General features: G+C 43.2%; 1 protein-coding gene across 3 annotated transcripts in view; it reads left to right on the top strand.

Annotated features, from left to right (window-relative positions):
• The window catches only part of PHACTR1 (phosphatase and actin regulator 1), a 305,821-nt gene that overhangs the window by 269,781 nt on the left and 17,848 nt on the right, over window positions 1-18,192 (top strand). For all 3 annotated transcript variants that reach the window (XM_010573211.1, XM_010573212.1, XM_010573214.1), the window contains one exon: window positions 16,167-16,222. In XM_010573211.1, coding sequence (XP_010571513.1) covers window positions 16,167-16,222 — 56 coding nt within the window. The remainder of the gene's footprint in view (window positions 1-16,166; window positions 16,223-18,192) is intronic.

The raw sequence follows: 18,192 nt of genomic DNA, 5'->3' as shown, positions 1-18,192 counted from the left end.
TACAGGGAAAGGTCCCTGGCCATCTGCCATGAAGGTCTTTTCACAGTCCCATCAGCTGGCCCAGCTCCAGCTAAGCCTGCAAGCAGCGTGAACAATGAGCTCCTTTGGCTGCACTGGGAAGTTGGAGCACCCGAACTGTGGTTCGTGGCTTTCCTAGAACACTCTGCCCCAGAGCAAGAACATCCCTGCCCCAATACCTAGGTTCCAGCTGTAAAAGAAAGAGGGCGGGCAGCCATCAGTTTGTTTGGAATCAGGTTTACAGACACGCTGCAGCTGCACATCAGTCTCGAAGTGGGGAGCAACTTCCCTGATGGGAGTTTGGTGCCTTCTTGAATCCTCCATCAGGGCATTCTCCAGCTGATCCCAAAATCTCCCTCTGCTCCTTTCAGGAGAAGGAGTGGACGATGTCTGAGGGCCAGAACATCCCCAGAGACTCCTTCCCTGCTACTGGTTAACAACTGAGTGTAAATGCCTGGTGTCCTTCACCCTCAGGCTGGGCCAGAACCATTAACCCTTCCCTTCTTTGGGCAGACATGTATGCTGAGATAGGGAGACCTGGGCAATTGCAGGCATCATAGAGCTTTGTGATACTCTACCATCCATTTCATCTTCCTCCTCAGACTAGCAAAGAAAATCTAATACTCTACTGCAGTTAGGAGAGCTGCCAACATTTTGCACTGCACTGTTTAATCCCAGCAAGTTAAGGGCTCCATCGTGTTTTCTAATGTAACATGACAGATGAAAAAAGGCTCTGCAGCAGTGAAAAGAGGATTTTTGCCTCTGAAAGCCATCACATGTGACACATATTTGGGAGGTACTTTTATTTCCTTTTGTCTTACTAATTCTTCTCTTCAGAGTCTTTATTCTGTCTTGTTTTTCCTTGTATTTCAGTAGTGCTAGGAGCCCCCCTCTACCCCTCCCCGGTTCAAGATACTGTACAGCACTTGGCCTCAGTCTGAAGGGTTTTGGAGCAGATATAAAGACAGTGATGGGGAAAAGCAAGGCATCAGTGGGGGAATACTAGGCACCACAGCTCACTTGTCTCAGCATCCTTCCTGATCATTGCACACTTGACTGCCTCAGATTTGATTCTCCCACCTGCCCATCACTGTACCTTGCCTTTCTCTCAGTTCTGTACATTTGTCACTAGACATGTCATGTTTTAACAATTAGGGCGCATGTTAAAATTTTCAAGAGAGAACCATGCTGCCTCACTGTTCAGTGTAAAAGTATATCTGAAAGGATGAATTTGACCCAGCAATACTAAAGATTCAGTGCCGTCTCTATTTTCTTTAATGTTTCTTTGATTGATCATGGCAACTTGGAGAAGTGCCCAAAGACTGAAGGAAAGCAAACGTCACTTCAAGAAGGAGGACTCAGGGAATTATAGGCTGGTCAGCCTCACCTTGATCACTGGGAAGGTGATGGAGCACCTAATCCTGGAAAACATATCCAGGCATGTACAGGACAAGAAAGTCATCGGGCATAGTCAACATGGATTCACAAGGGGAAGTCATGCTTGATCAACATGATAAACTTCTACAATGAAATGAATGGCCTGGTAGACAAGGGGGGAGCAGTAGATAGTATCTGTGTAGGCTTCAGTAAGGCTTTCAACATTGTCTCCCTTAAGATCCTCACAGTGAAGTTGATGAAGAATGGGCTGGATTGACAGATGGATTGAAAACTATCTGAATGGCCAGGCCTGAGTCTGGTGATCAGTGGCACAAAGTCTAGTTGGAGGCCAGTAATTAGCAGTGTACCCCAGGGGCTCAATACTGGGTCCACTCCTCTCCAACATCATTCATTAATGATCTGGATGATGGGCAGAGTGTACCCTCAGCAAACTTGCTGGTGACCCAAAACTAGGAGGAGTGGCTGATGCACCAGAGGGTCGTGCTGCCATCCAGAGGGACCTTGACAAGCTGGAGAAATGGGCTGACAGGAATCTCATGAAGTTCAAAAAAGGCAAGTGCCAAGTCTTGCACCTGGGGAGGAACACCCTCATGCACCAGTATATGCTGGGGGCCAATCAGCTGGAGAGCATCTTGACAGAAAAGGACACCAAGTTGGACATGAGCCAGCAACGTGCCCTGGCAGGAAAAAAAGGGGCTAATGGTATGCTGGGCTGCATTAGAAAAAGTATTGCCAGCAGGTCAAGGGAGGTGATCCTTCCCCTCTGCTTAGCACTGGTGAGGCCACACCTGGAGTGCTGTGTCCAGTTCTGGGCTCCTCCATACAAGAGAGACATGGGCACATGGGAGAGAGTTCAGCGAAGAGCCATGAAGGTGATAAGGGACTGCAGCATCTCTCCTATGAGGAAAGGCTGAGAGAGCTGGGACTGTTCAGCCTGGAGAAGAACAGACTCAGGGGGGATCTGTTAATAGGTATAAATACCAGAAGGGAGAGTGCAAAGGGGACAGAGCCAGGCTCTTCTCAGTGGTGTCCGGTGACAGGACCAGAGGCAGTGGGCACAAACTGAAACACGGGAGGTGCTGTCTGAACACCAGGAAACATTTTTTCCACTGTGAGGGTGACCAAGCACTGGCACAGGTTACCCAGAGAAGTTGTGAAGTCTGCCTCCTTGGAGATACTCAAAAGCCGTTTGGACACAGTGTTGGGTCTAGGTGGCCCTGCTTGAGCAGGGAGGTTGGACCAGATGACCTCCAGAGGTCCCTGCCAACCTCAACCATTCTGTGATAGCACAAGGCAGCTGACAAAGTCTTTGTGTATTAGCAACATCTTTGCCTTTTGAAGTGCGCGATGTTGTTGGCTGACTTTTTTTGTGTGCCTTTGGCACTGCAGAGTGGCCAAGTTCTGTCTCAGACTTTCCCAAATCCTGACTCCCTTTGCTCTCCCCAGTCTAAGGTTACTGTGAATGTATCTCATAAAGCTATTACAATGCAATGCTTGACGAATTTCTCCTGCTTCGGGTTATTGCACAATGGCTGTGCTGGCACAGACAGTTTAGCCAGGTCACAAGCTCTGACAAATGGCCGTGTATGACATGTAGACCACAGAAGTCTCTAGCTCACTTCAGTTCCAAGAGGCTATGGGGTTAGCCCTTGAGACCACACTCCTCATGCTCCACTCCATGGAAAAAATTACTAGGATTCAGTTTCTAAACTCACAGGCACACTCTGTTCACATGGAAATCAACCCCAGACACCCAGCTTCCCTCAACATGCATTTCTCTCAGTCCTGCACCTCCCCATCCCCTCAGTTCACCTCTGCTATAGCAAAAAAAACCCTAGACTCCCAGTATCACTTCCAAAAGTTTTTCAAATTCCTTGAAGCTTTGTATAGCTCTTTCCTCTTTCTAGCTATCTGAAGCAGAACCTTAAGATCTGCCTTCAAAACTTTCTGTCTCTGGGTGGATCCAGAGACAACAAACAGCAATTTATTGTTCTTTCTCAATTTGGGGAATTGGGAGCTTGCTCCTCTCAGAAATGTCCCAGACAGCCTGCAGTGGTGCTGTCTGATATCTATACAACAGCACTGATCTCCAGTAGTGCAGGGTACAGCAATGCTCTAACGGCTTTAGTTAGAAAATAGGATGGAAGCATGTATTTGATGCACGTTTTGCCAAAACCACTGCTCATCAGACTTTGAAAAGCTGAGAGAGTGTAGTAGTTGTGAGACATTTTTTTCTCACTCTTCCTTAGCAGCTGGTGCTCATTAGCTGGGCTCAGCAGAGCACCACTGCTGTCAAGCAGGAGCAAAGTTGTTATTAGTACTAGATAATCTCCAGTCATGAGACTGGGCTTAGTACCCAATAAACTATTAGGTACAGATGTAAATTCAGTATGCTTGTAAAGCAAAACACAGGTCCACCCACATGGCTGTGGCCAGTGAGGGCTGGAAGGAAGGGCTGAGAGAGTGTATTCTTTTACTTCAGCTCAATGCTGATGCATGAGAAATTGCATGTTTTATACTAATAATGAAGTTGAGCACAACTGGGAAGCAGGCACTGTATCTGTTTGCCCAGGCCATCCTAGCCAGTATGTTTTAGTACCAAACCGCAGCCTCTCGTAGCAGTAGGTGCAGTTTCCAGTTTTACGAACACTTTGTGCATCATCAATACATGTTCGGAAGGGATTTTTGTCAGGGTGACTGTGCTGATTCCCTTTGCTACCTCCATCCAAGTCCCCTCTCCTTGCCTTCACTGCAGCTGGATGTGCAAAAAAACAAGTGGATGCCACAAAACCAGGACACTGAAAGCCCAGGACAGAGGTATATCAGTCCTGGCATCAGAGTGTTCCCTGCAGGGAAATCCAGGCTTCTCCTATAGCATATCAGCAGCCATAGACATATTTTGCTCGTCTTGCACACAAAATGTTTTCAGTATGAGCTCTCTTCAGCCTCTCTGCCTGAACGCCAGCTACATAAACTATTCAGACCAGTAAGGAGTTCAAAAAACAATCACCAATTTAAGGCAGGCTTTCTTTAGAGGACAAACAATTGCAAAAATGTGGGTTTTAACAGCACCCATTTGAAATGTCACAGGGAAGACAGGTACAACACTGTCCCAATGAGGTTTAAGAAGTGAAGTGTCTGAAGTGTAAAGGAGAAATGACTTGTCAGGTCAGCTGGGCCAGGAACAGGTTTTTCTCCTATTTTATGTAAGGAAGACGGAAGATGTCATTGGGCATTCCCTCCCCCTCTATAGTTCAACATCAGCTCTAATTAAGGAAAAAAACAATGAAAAGAATACTGTTGTCCCTCCAGCAGCTAGACTGTGGTAATGAAGCAGGTTTTTACACTGATAAAGTGTCAGGGGGAGCTGGGGAATGTGCAGGCAAGAGTACAGGCACCTGATACTAGTCAGAAAACTAAGAGTGGAGAAACTTCAGTAGAGGTTGAACTGAGCCCTCGAAACTGCAGGGAGAAAATGTAAAAAGCTGATATCACACTATGCAGAAGAGGAAGAGAAAGACTGCAGCCTGTTCAGCGTAGCACACAGGGTTTGAATGTCCCTCTGGAAGTGTTTTGTTTCATAGGGGGTTTTTGTTTATTTTGAAGTTAAGAGTATTTGCCTGAAAATAGGATCTTTGTTACTTTGGAGATTATTGATTCCTGCTGCTAATTCCTTATTTGATGTAGTAAGCCTCTTTGTAACATTCATTTGTTTTGCTGTAGAAATACTTATGAAGCAACAACAACAACAAAAAAGATTATCACTTTATGGTCCAAATTTAGCTTCCAGGTAATTATGTGCATCTCAGTAACTTCAAGAGAAGAAAATGCAGATGGGGCAAGAATTCTCCTCAGTCAAAAATACCTTGTCATGCTTTTAGGCTACTAGATTTAAACCTAAAGGTGATGATGTAACTGTGAGCAAATCATGTCTAATATCTTGTCAAAATAACAACTGTGCAGTTTCCTAAGGCATGGGGTTTTTTAATTTTAACCAGGTGAATAATTTCTTCTTTTTTTTAAACTAGACCTTCTTGGTATTTTCTGTCTCTGGTGCATGTTTTCATTGATGTTCTGTGAGAAGCTACGATTTAAAAAAAATATATATTTCTGGACTTTGCTAATGCATAGAGGTAGAAGTAGGCTCTGGCAATGAAGGTGTTAAATACACACCAGCTGGAAGGGGACAGGTTGTGTTCTTGAATGAGGTGGGAATTTATACAATGGGCAAATCTCTGGGTAGGATGGTGAAACATGAATTTCTCTAGAAAGGTAAGAAATTAATTTGCTAGCAGTGATGCAGATACAAAAGAATGAGTGCTGTAAAATGTATGCAAAGACCCAGTCTGATCAGCAGGTATTGCAGATCCAGATGTGACCATTAAATGGCTAGGAATGACCTAGACATCTGCACTGCAGCTGGCAGCACAGCTGCTGGGGAGAGCCGTCCTTGTAACCTGCTTCAGTAGATTTGTGCTTGTAATTACCATAGCAGTTACTGCAAGAAGAGTTGTGTCTACTGGACTTGGCTGAATAAGGGATTTTTTGCATTTGGTACTCAAATGGAAGAAAATAATTAACAAGTGGGGTAGGGAAAACTGAATAAAAATAGGCAATTGAGGCATTAATTTTTTATTACAAACTGAAAACTAGCATTTCAGGTCAGAATCAAATATTTGTCCAATGTATTTTTTTAATGCCTTTTTAATTTTATTATTTTTTAAGTAAAGTATGTCTAGTGAATTGTTTTCTCAGCTGAAACTACTCACTAAGTTTGACCTCTCCTCGCAGACAGTTTCTGACCTGCTGGAACTGCCTGCAGGTTTTTGGCAATTTTACTGTTTGTCACAAATGTTTTGCCCAGCTCTAATTCTTAATCTTCAAGTGAAAATTCTAGGCCACAGCCCTTTGCAGTAAGTCACTGCTATTTATCACCTGCCTTTCATGCAGTCTGGGGGTCTGAAATCCCTCTGGCACAACATAGTTAATCACTCTTAAAGCTCTCAAATTTGTTCACTTCCAGGAATTTTCCACTTCAGTAACAAAACAAAGTGTGGGCACCATTCTATTTCCTATGCATCTTTTCTCCTAGAAACTGATTTATCATGATTTTGAATTGCTAACACTGCCAACTTCTGTTATAAAAGCATTTATTTGGAATTCCTGCATTGTGGCTGTTCCGAGTCACTGAGTATTTTAGCTTTTGATTCATTTCTCAGAAAGTGGATAAGTTGCCTTTTTTTGACATTACCAATGTAAAGTGCCTGTTTGGAGATGAATTTGATTTCTGCAGTATTGTTCGTTTGCCTTTCTTCATGCTGGCACTGGTAAAATGGTCTATAACAAACTGACATGGTCAGGGGATATACATAATTCCTCCCCCTCTGTTCGTTGAGTGGTCTGTAGCTGCTGCAGTAAGAGAGGAGTCTTTTTCAAGTTCACTGTATAACTGTTGAGCTTGCCATCAGCAAGCTGGTGAAGCTCCCTGTCCAAGTTTCCTTTGTTAAAACCAACAGCTTTTTGCATTTTGGATTGAGATTTGCCATGATGGTCACAGATTATTTGGACTGCCAACCAAAATTGTTTTGTTTGTTTATGTGTTTTAAATGTCCCTGTCTTCATATTTTAGGATTACAGTTGCATTAGTGCGTATGTGAATAAGAATATAGGGTGCTGTTGCTTTTTTAATTAGACAAATCCCATACTGACAGTGCTAGAAGTGTAAGATACGTGCTAATACACAGGCTATGTGCATGGTCACTGTGGTCCATATATAATCACCATGTAGTCACTGTGGTCTACAGAGGCCCATCAGGAGGTCTGATCTTCACACATATAGGGAAGATGATTCCTCCATTATGTGCTTCAGCCTTTAACCCATCCTCAGGGCCAGAGGCTGCTTCTCAGTGTAGGCAAAATTTTAGTTTGTGGCAGCAGATTTCTCAGAAGAGGATCCTTAGAAGAGAGGGGTGCTTGGAAAGATCACTGGGGTTTTAGAGAGTTGTAAGAGGTTTGGGGAGTGAGGCTGTGCTCCCCTTGTCATCCCTCAGCCTCCCTCCATGGTTTCTTCCCTGGGCCCACAGACCTTCTTCCAGCCTAAAGCGTTGCTTCCTCTCTCCATCCCGAGGCCACCACACATGCACAGGAATAACTGCTTTATTCCGATATCAAACCATGCTCAACAAGCGAGCTTCCCTGAGCACCAGGAGCCGGGATGAGGGGACGTGCCGGGGGGAAGGGAGCTCCACTATTCTGGCTCTTGCTTGGAGATGGCTCTGCTTCTAAGAGTGTAACTTTTATGGTAAGCAGCAGCCATGTGCTGGAGACTAGAGGGAAACCCCAAATTTGTTTAATCCAAGTTGCTAAAAACGCCAGGGGGTGGTGTCACAATTCCAGTGACAACTGGCCTGGGGTTTGGGCACCCTGCCTCAGGTCTGTTGTTTGGCAGAATGGTCCATAGGATAGTCCAGGCAGCACTTCAGCAGCAGAAGACTGGGGACACCTTTGCAAATATATTAATGGTGATGTGGTCTCCTACAGATCTTCCAAATACAAGGTTACACCTCAAAGCTGAGTAAGTGCAGAAGATGGCAGGAGAAGCCTCCAAAGACTAGTGTTTGCAGGAGAAGAATATTGTATTTAACCAGAAAAAAGTAACTTACTATGAGGAGTAAGGCAAGTAGTGTTTCTAAGGTTTAGCATCTAGATATTTCCTTCAAAAATGCATCTTTAAAGACTTGTTGCTGTAAGTGTGTTTGTTCACAGACACAAAACCACATTACTATAGAGAGATTTTTAAACAAACCAGACACAATAATGCCTAAAGATAGCAAGCATATCTGTTCAGCTCAGATTGATTTTCATGGTGCCATTTTATTCAAGTCATTCATGGATTGACCTTGAACTGTGAATTATGATCTCTTTGGCTTTGTAAAATCAGCTTTTGGTTCAATATTATTACCTTTGGAGAAGCAAGTGTCTTCTCACAATGCTGTACAGACAACAGAAGGACAATCGCTAACATTTTAGAACATTTTTTTCTTTATTACAATGGGTCCTAACATCCATCTGTTTTTTCTGGCATGCTTTAGATTTTCAACCACCATTTATTACATTTTCCCTCTGAATTTCTAGTACTCAAAAATATCCCATTTTTATTGTTCCGAAAATATATTCTTGAATTAGATACATAGTAGATGCCCTCCCCTGAAAAAGATTGTTCTTTGTTTCCTACCACGGTTGTTGGATATTTTGTACTTGGGATTAGGGATAAGAGATTTGAGAATTAATGCTGAAAAGCTCATGTGGTGTAACTATCTTAATTCTGCCATGCCCTTTTTTTTAAATCATTTAAACTTGCATGACTGTATTTTATGTGAACAGCCAGCATTTGGCTAAAAGCTTTGATGTTAATGAAACAGTACAGAAATGAAACAGAGGAGGCTCCATTTTAGAGCTTGAGGTGTGAAACACGAGCTTGCAAGAGCTTGCAATGTTCCACATATCAGTAGGCATTTTGCAGTCAGTATTATTGAAAAGGGGGCCGAAATCTGAATTTATGTGTCTAGCACTACTTGGCTTTATCTTCACAAAAGAGTAAGAAATTAAGTAATTCCTTGGGAAAATGTAGGTGGTAATACATTGTAATACTGTGGTCTAATGAAAGATTGATGACTTGGGTATGTCATTATTCACACTGTTTCTACTCAGAGTCATAGGACTATCTAGTCATTCCTTTATTTCTTTTAAGAAAACACAGAGTTCATGGCCCAAGATGACTCTGCTTTATTTGGGTATTTTAAAGAAATATGTTCTGTATATGATAGGCAAGTTTTTAACTTCATGCAGACATAATGAATTGTTGAAATCTACATTTTTAGTATGATTCTCTTTCCCCAGGAGACCTAATCTGGGCAGCCTGTCCTTTCCTGGGGAGCTTTTAACTCTCCCAAGAGTAAATCAAAATCATAATAAATCAATCCCTCGGTCAGCTGAAACAGAAAAGACTGCATTATTTGAGCTGTGAGTCAAGAATGGGTTCACATGGGCTAAAGAATGAGAAAACAAATTGGTCAGGTTTAGAGTTTTAAACAAAGGGCCAGCTTGGTTATATTTTTCACTATCCACAGATGCTTGAGCAAGCAGAAAATTTGCTGATTAGTTTTCCTAAAAATCCTCACTGCAATCTAGACTAGGCGGAGCTTTAAAGTTCATATTGAAGCTGTTTCTCAACACAAAACCAAGTCTGGGATAAGCATAATTTTGGGGGGTAGTAAAAGACTGCTTAGAGCCTAAATTAAAATCTGAATAATTATAGTTGAAAATCTGATTTTCCTGCAGAGCCCAGCTGGATACATGACTGCAGATGTGTTACGGGAACTGTTACTTTGTTGGTTCACGTGCCACACTGCTCTGTATTTCTTGCGGTGCACTAGGAAGAACTGCTGAGCAAAAGCATTGCCTCTCTCCTCCAGGACATGGGACTGTTGTAGCTATCCTAGACCAGGCAGTCCAGTCCAGGGAACAAACTGGGCTGCTGAGGCAGCAGAAGTACCTTGCCAGTAAAACACCATCAGAAGGTACTTAGATCTTCAACTGATACTTACCAGTTCTAAAATTTTCACCAAAAGCAAGCACTTTCTACAAAAATTGTTTAACTAGTTCTCATCTTAACTCTGTCTCAGTGGTGCTTCACCCATTTTCCCAGGGATGAACAGGGGTCTCTGCCCACTTTGGTCTGTTCTAGTCGTTGCCACAGGCTTCTTTATAGCTGCAGAAGCACCACCATCTCCCAGGAGCTGAATGTTTAAAATCAACAGGGAAGTGGAGAGCAGTCATTACATGGTAACTGAATCGTGGCAAACACTCCTTATGGTTTTATTGCCTTAATTTCTCAGGAAAAGGAGTTATAAGGCGTATTATCATGACTGATACCAGGAGACTTGTCACACAGCAAAGAGAGCTTAAAGGAAGAGATAATGTATCCTACAAATTAGCCAACTTCTTAATGGAGTCTAGTATAGGAATTTTAATGGTGTAAAACTCTTATATTTGCTTCTTTGGGTAGGGATTTTCTATTTAGTACACCTTCAGTTTATTCACTCATTGATAAATCTGTATTTAATCCCATTTTATAAATCCTGTTAGGAGAAAGATAGCTCTCTGTAGCCTCTAAAGTCTGACTGGCAATATCCGGGCTTATACTTCAGAGAAAGTGAACCTCCAGGCTTACAAATATTTCTTGCTCATTGTGCAGTGACGTAAGGAAAGGCGGTAGTTCCTTTCTGCCCTCTGCTCACAGTTAACTGGCAGAAACAAATACAAGATTTTCTTCTCCATTTTTCTCTTCCAATTTTCTGTGCTTGGCATGGGAGTGCAAAGAGCCCCTGGTAGCCTATACTTCATCAATATTGCTTTGCTATCAGCATTATTATTGGGAAAGGCAGGCTAAATTAAGCAACAGTAAGACTCTTTACTCCCATTGAATTTTCCTCGTGTCGAATTATATAGCTGATGTAAATCAGCACAATTCTACTGGCTTCAGTCGGGCTCATTTATGCCAACTAAAGAGCAATGTGACAAGTAGTTCTTTGTAGCAGCTGGCTTCTCACGTGCCCAGCTCAGATTTATTCCTCTCTTAGAGCAGTCTCAAGGGTGGTATGAACCCAGTTGCAAGTGAGTAAAAAGGTTTGCATCTACAGAATAAATTCAGGAGCTGCTCTGGAGGTTATGCCCCACTGCGCAGAAGTTCTTTTACATCAGGGTGACTTAAGTCATTAGCAACAGCTGTGTGAGCGTGGCTGGGCTCAGAGATGTTTTGGTGATGTTCTGGACACCTCACCATACTGCTGTGTGCCCTTTTGTGACCACCCGTGACCTGTTTGCCCATCAGTCCTGCTTTTAGTGACGCACCAGATGTCACCTTCACGCGCTGCAGAGCTGCTGGGTTCTGCCTCTTGTATCTGCAAACGCTCATTGTTAATAAGCCTGGCAAGTGTATTGGGGCATCATTTTCCAGCAAGCCCTGTATCCTATATCCAGCCATTATACTTACAGATGACCCCATACTAAGCTCTTAAATTTTTTTGTCCTCCAGGCAGAGGCAAAGATGAATTCCTGGTACCCAGAAAACACATATCAAGCACCATCCTGTTCACATAACAATGAGCTGGATGGCATTAACCAGCCCTTTTGCAGAGCTCATCACAACAAAACAAGAGATGAAGGAGGGAAAACCCATGACTCCTAGTAGGGGACAGCCTAGGCAGCCAGGAGTGCCTTACTTCAAAGGTGCTACCAGACAAAAGGGCCGCAAGAATCTGACCCTCAGCCCCACAACTAGTTGGCCACTGTCCTGAGAGCCCTCTGGGTATGGCCACACTGCAGACAATGTTGCTGTCACTGTGTGAGCTCTTCATTTAAGTGTTTTGTATTGCCTGGGGAGATGTGCAGCCAGTTTTTCCTTTTATTGCTCCTGCAGGACACGGCCACATGCAGCAGAAACTTCCCATTCTGAGTTCTCGGTTTGCTGGGCAGGCTCCAAACAGTAGCATCCATCAGTGAAAATGCTGCCTTTCTTTCCTCTGGCTCCTTGAAGAGATTACACCCCCACCAGCCAATATTTTAGGTCTACAGCAATTGATTTTGCATGATTGTCCCTCCTGCCCCCAAACTCCTACTCATCCACCATGATGTGCCCAGCCTAGCCCAGAGCAAATTCAAAAAAACAAACAAACAAACCCCTACCAATGTTCTTACAAAGAGCTGCTCAGCTCTTCTTGTGTAATTCTAGCACAAGGAGTGTGGTGCATTTTGATCATGCAGGGAATTAATTCAGAAAATTGGTTTGCTGTCTAGTTTATCTTTGTAAATGTGAGCAAACTGTTTTATTTTTCACTGACAGCCTCATTTGGATATTATTTTTTCAGTGAAATCCTAGCAAGGCTTTCTTTATGTCACCATAAATTGTAGGAAAGTTTTCTTTGCAGTAAAACCTTTGTCAGTGTATTTGGAAAACCGCTATTAACAATATTGCAAAAACATTTGAAGTGTAAACCAGGCAATACATTGCAAAGCACAAATTATAAAAAACAAACTTTCCTATCCCCTTGAATGCCTGAAGCTTATTGCAAAACTGCATGAATGGCACAGTGAAGGTCAAGCATGTTCACGCAAGAGATTTTAGATACAGAAAGTGCTGTTAAAGGTTGTTACTTTCTAAGGCCTGTCTTGCCTGTTCCTTGGTTAGACATCTATGCTCATACAGCTCCATGAAACAGCCAGTTACCTTTCTGATCAACAGCAGCACCGCACATCTCACTCGATTCACTCGATTCTTACAGTTTTCACAAGCAGATCTGTTCTTTGCTGTTGCACCAGGTTCCTTCCTCACCTCCATTTTCTCCTGTTTATTCTGATTGTGCTGCTAATGAGACACTTGTTTCCTGACCTCTGGCCTCTTGACAGCCTCATGCAGCCCCTGTGATGTTAAATGAAATAAGGCACAGCAGCAATCCAGCAATCAAACCACTGAAATCGACCTCTGCAAGCTAGGTGGGCTTCATTAATATTTTTTTATTCTGGGCAGCACAGGAGGGAAGGTAGAAGTGGGGAGGAATCATGCCTGGTGTTTGCCAAGATCAGAGCAGCACACTGGAGATGGTATACTGAATTTGGTGTGAAAAAAACCTATATCTTTGCAGCCATGGTAATAAAGCCATAGCTGCTTACGTTTCTTGACTTACAGGATCTGTAACCAGTATCAAGATTTTCAAAGATGGTAATGTTAACAGCTGTTCAACATCTGGCAAACCTAGAAGTCAAGAGGCAAGAAAAAAGAACTAAAATGATGCTGTTCTGAGGAGCTGGTGGAGTTGTTTGTAAAGCCCAAAGATAGTTTGGGGGCAGAAGTCACTGTAGCAGCAAGAGAAGAAATGAAATGAAAAGAGCAAGAGACCGAGAAAAGAGATAATTACAAGAGCTTGGAATGGAAGGGCTGGGGAAGGGACTGGGTTTGTTTGAGGAGCTCATCAAGGAAGCAGTCACAACGAGGGAGCAGGAGCAGGCTCAGTCAGTCCTAAAGGATGTTGGAAATGGGGATGTAACAGCAGTTCACGGAGATGAAAGCAGACGCTGGTACTGGAAGCCATGAACCTCCACAGCTTCTACTCATTACCTTCTTCATCCTCTAGCTGTGCTTCACTGCTTGCATTGTAAGGACTAATCATGATTTTTTTCCACTACAAGGGTACCTTATCTTTTCCTACTGCCTAAGTCTTGCTATTAAAAATTCTTGGGTTTCTAAGAGTCCAGAAGCGATCAACAAGCCATGAATGCATATAGCTTCAGATCTCCAGACTGAAACTATCAAGTGTTGTGGCTTTTTCTGTGCAGATAGCTTCAGATCTCCAGACTGAAACTATCGAGTATCATGGCTTTTTCTGCCATGTAAGTGCATTGCTTGAAAATGGTGGTCATCATTTAGGCAGGAGCACTCTGCAGCCTGAAAAGGGTGGATAATGGGACCTATAAAATAATTAGACTCTCAATGGGGAACACAGGTATTCTCGGTTGGCTTTCACTAGGGGCACTACCAGGCAATGTGGGGAAGAATCCCACAGTCTGTAGGTCTCTGAGCAGCACAGGAGTAGAGCATGCATATAATACCAAGGGCATACTTGGAGGAAATATCTGTCTTCTTGTGTGGAAGCAATGACACAGTGAAGTGAAAGCTTTGTTTAAATGTATATACTTCATGGCAGGTACCCCAGTAAACACATAGAAGACTTGGTCCTTTTTGTAAATCACCTATGAAGATAGATAAAACTTCTGCCTTTTGTTAGAAGCGCTCCAGTGTGAACTGTTTTTGACAGAACTGTTAGCTGAGTCCTTCAATCCTTGTTTCCTTGGAAAGGGGAGGACCTTTTGGGGAGCATTCTCTTCAGACTAACTTCTCCTTTTACTTGTTGTGTGATATTTGTTTCTATAGAACCAGCTGCACACTGGATGGCTGGAGTCCGTCCTTAACAACCCTCTGATGCATCCTCTTGAAAACCATCACGGTGCAGTGGATTAAAAACATTGTGTAACTCAGTTCCTGCAGCCACACATGGTGGCACTAAGAGTGGCAACTTTTTGATTCTTGTGCGCTGCTAGAAATAAAGTAGTTTTAATTGCTTCATAGTCCTAAGGTGAAGTCTCCCATTAGCAACAGCTACTGTATCTTAGTTGGTAATAGCAAGCACTTGAATAGCACTTTCTGTCTTCAGAGTACTTCACAGACATTCTTTATTTCTGAATTAAGCATGAGTTTCTGTCCCTTTCAACACTTTTCCAATGAGATAAATGTTCAATCTGCCATGGGAAACAGACAAAGCTAATGACTCCAAATTCTCCACTGGAATAGGGCGATGATCTGCTGTTTTGTTTTCGTGGTGTGAAGTGGCCCCAAAGGACGTACGGCTGGTATCACCTTTGCTGGTGGAAATCTTCAGGCTATTTGAAGTCAGATGCCTGTAGCGCTCCTGCCTTCGTATAGCTAGCGTAGGGGGTGGGCTCCTACCCACCCCATGTGCTTCAGCCCTGTGCACCATGCACGATGTGAGGGGCAGGGGTATTGAACGGGTGCACAGGTGAGCTCCCGGCGCTGGAGAAGGCTGGGGATGTGTGCGCGTCTCTGAGCAGCAGCTCAGCCCCTGTGTTGTGAGGAGCCATTGTCAGATGTCTCTCGTTCAGCCTTGCAGATCCAGCCCCGTTTCAGTGAGCTTCTGTGCCCTGGGTCAGGGGAAGCATTCACTGCAGAAGATGAAGCCATGCAACTGGCATTCATATCATGTTTCCTATCAGTACCCCGTATCTCACAGGGGAACTGATATCCAACTGGCAGAGACTGGGGACCCCAAGTAGGGAATGTCTCTGAATGACGACATCTGAAGGAAGAGGAGGCTCTGTCTTGTCACTGGCATCATTGACAAAACTCCTATTGACTTGGAGGAGAGTATGAGGAGGCCCAACAGTGCTGACTTCTGATGTCATCTCTCTGGTTTACTTTGTTTTCCAAAGACTCCTTTGTGCTTCTCTCCCTTGCTTTGTATTCTGAATATTCAGACCGTTTCTATGCTCAGGGTCCCCATTTGTAACTAGACTGCATTTTTTGTGACCCTATTACGTACAGGTTGACTAGCAAGTCACGCTGATCCTTCAATATAAGATTTTAATAAAAACCACGAGAGGAGGAGGAGGGAAGTGAGGGTGCAGATGAGGAGGAGGGCTGCTATTGTTCTGCCCTCAGCGCTGCCAAACCATCCCTTGTTTTTTCTGTGGACTGTCTGTGTGTTCAAACGCTGTTTGAACAAACGGGGCACAGTCAGGAGGCTGGCAAGAGGGCAGTGAGAGGGTTAGCTGGGTCTTAGCTAGAAATACTTGCGCGAGTAGGGAAGCAGGCATGGGAGGAAGGAAATTAAGTGGAGACATCTGTGTAGCTTAGCTTTCAGCAGCTCTGCCTGGGGTAGGGGTGGGAGAGTCATGCCTAAGATGACATAACGTATTTTGTCTTTTGTGAGTTGAAAACAGAGGAAACTGCGAAAGTGAAGCATGATCTGTGTCACGCATGGTCCGGGCGTACCAAGTACATAATGGAGCAGTGTCAGTGCTTTCTGCTCTGCCTTTCACACCCCAAAATAACTCTTCAAGACAGAGAACTGAGGAGAATGTGATATGGTCCAAAAACTGATCTTGGACTTTTTTCGCAGACGACTGAGCCAGAGGCCGACTGCTGAAGAATTGGAGCAGAGGAACATACTGAAACGTAAGTCCTGATACTGCTGACATTTAACCTGAAGCCAGCTAGTTTGGGTTAGTTTAGAAGTATGTTGGGTGTTTTTTATAAAACATCAACTATTCTGTATATGCATCATTAATAATAATAAAGTGCATCATAAATGTAAATAAGCATGCAAGTCTATAGCAACATCTAGAGCTGCAGAAACAATTCCTTAAAATCAGAGTCAGTAAATTCACAAGAATGAACAATCTATGGGGAAAAAAACTCAAACGCTGAATCTTTTTTTCAAGTCCTGTTCCAAACAGAGGGTCGGTTATTCTGAAAAGCCTTTATGCAGCTCTTACACAGATGAGTATCCCATTATAAGTTAGTAAAGACATTAGGGCATGGCTTGATTAGTTTTCCTAAAAATCTTCACAGCAAGCTAGACTAGGTGGAGCCTTTATTCAATTAAAAAAAGAAACCAATGTGACTCAGTTTATTATTTCCCTGAAATGTTCCCCTGAAACTCTTCCTTTAAATCAGCCAAAAACTTGCTGATGGATCTTCAAAATGTGGAATGATATTTTAAAGGGACAAAATACCATTTAGAGACCCTGATATGAGTTAAGTTAGTAGATACATTGCCACCAGCTTCAAGGAAGGCAGGACTGAGTCTAGCACAAATCTCGTCATCACATGAATGAATAAGAAAAAAATGAGTTCCTTTACTCACATTGAAGTGGTTTGACTATTTAAAAAAAAAAAGCTGTTTATCTAATAGTTGTTACTTTGGAAACAGAAAACAAAAGAAACAAGTTCTTTTCTTTTTAAGTTAATAAATGCATCATTCCAGGGAAATTTTAAAAATTACTACAGAAAAAAGTGTTCCTAAATGATACCTTATATATAATGTCTCCTTAGGCAGGTCTGTAATTTACCTTCTCTTGTTCAAATAACTGCATTGTAGAGAATCATAAAAATGTGGTAGCAGCAGATTAATTCTCTGAAAATTAGCAGAATTGATTGATTAAATACTTCAAAATCAAATTCCTAGCAAGTTAATGATAGTGTTAATGCTCAGCAGGGTTTTTTCATCTGTTCATGTTATTACACGTGGCAGACAAAGAGAGAGGCACCACTGTCAATGCAAAGAGAGAAAAGACCAGCGTGGGCGAGCCCAAGATGCCAGAAAAGCCATTTGTTTGGGGCCAGCCCCCTTTTGATAGCTGTGCTCCTACTGTCTATTCCTAATGCCTGTGACTGGCCACTGGAGGAAGTCAGGGGCAGAACCTGGGGAAATAGGTGGCACATCCAGATGTGATCGTCTCACAGGCAGGTAGCAGAACAGCTGGACAAGGGGGAACCTGCAACGTGACTGATGCCAGGCTCAGGCGAGAAGGGACAGAGGCCAGTTCTCTGGGCAGCTCATGTTATCATCCCTGGACTTATGAACAAACACGTGTCATGCACCACCTGGCACTGGCGCGTGACCAGTAAACACTGCCCTGGCACTGGTGGGTGCTGCTGGGGGGAGGTGGGGGTCTCGGGCAGCTGCTTTGGCAGCAGTGTTTGAACCAGCGTCAGCAGAGAGGCAGCATCTCCAGCGCTGTGCGCCTTGCAGAGGTTCCTAAAGGTCACGTTGCCAAGCGCAGCAGTCACGTAGCGACCTGAAGATGTCTGTCTTACATTTCAGAGGAATTATCCCCTGAGTCACATTGGTTTCTTTTTTAATTGAATAAAGGCTCTTAAATGACATGGATGTGTTTGAAAATATTACCCTGGATCCAGAACTATATTGTATTTCCTAAATGGAATTCTTGTAGCTTGGTTCCTAAGCACAGATCTGCTCCAAAACATGTGTGTCTTGGTAGACAAACAACTTCATAATTACAGGAAAAAGTAATGTGGTATTTCCAAGGCATCCCAACTTTTGGCGAAGCACAGCAGGAAAGGAATAAAAAAATTAAAATAGTTACATAATTTAAAAAAAGAAAGCATAAAAATGCTCCACC

The sequence above is a fragment of the Haliaeetus leucocephalus genome, unplaced genomic scaffold, assembly GCF_000737465.1.
Source record: "Haliaeetus leucocephalus isolate CR32 unplaced genomic scaffold, Haliaeetus_leucocephalus-4.0 Scaffold373, whole genome shotgun sequence".
NCBI lineage: Eukaryota > Metazoa > Chordata > Aves > Accipitriformes > Accipitridae > Haliaeetus > Haliaeetus leucocephalus.
Note: the sequence above shows the minus strand (reverse complement) of the source record. Positions and strands in the feature narration are given on the sequence as shown.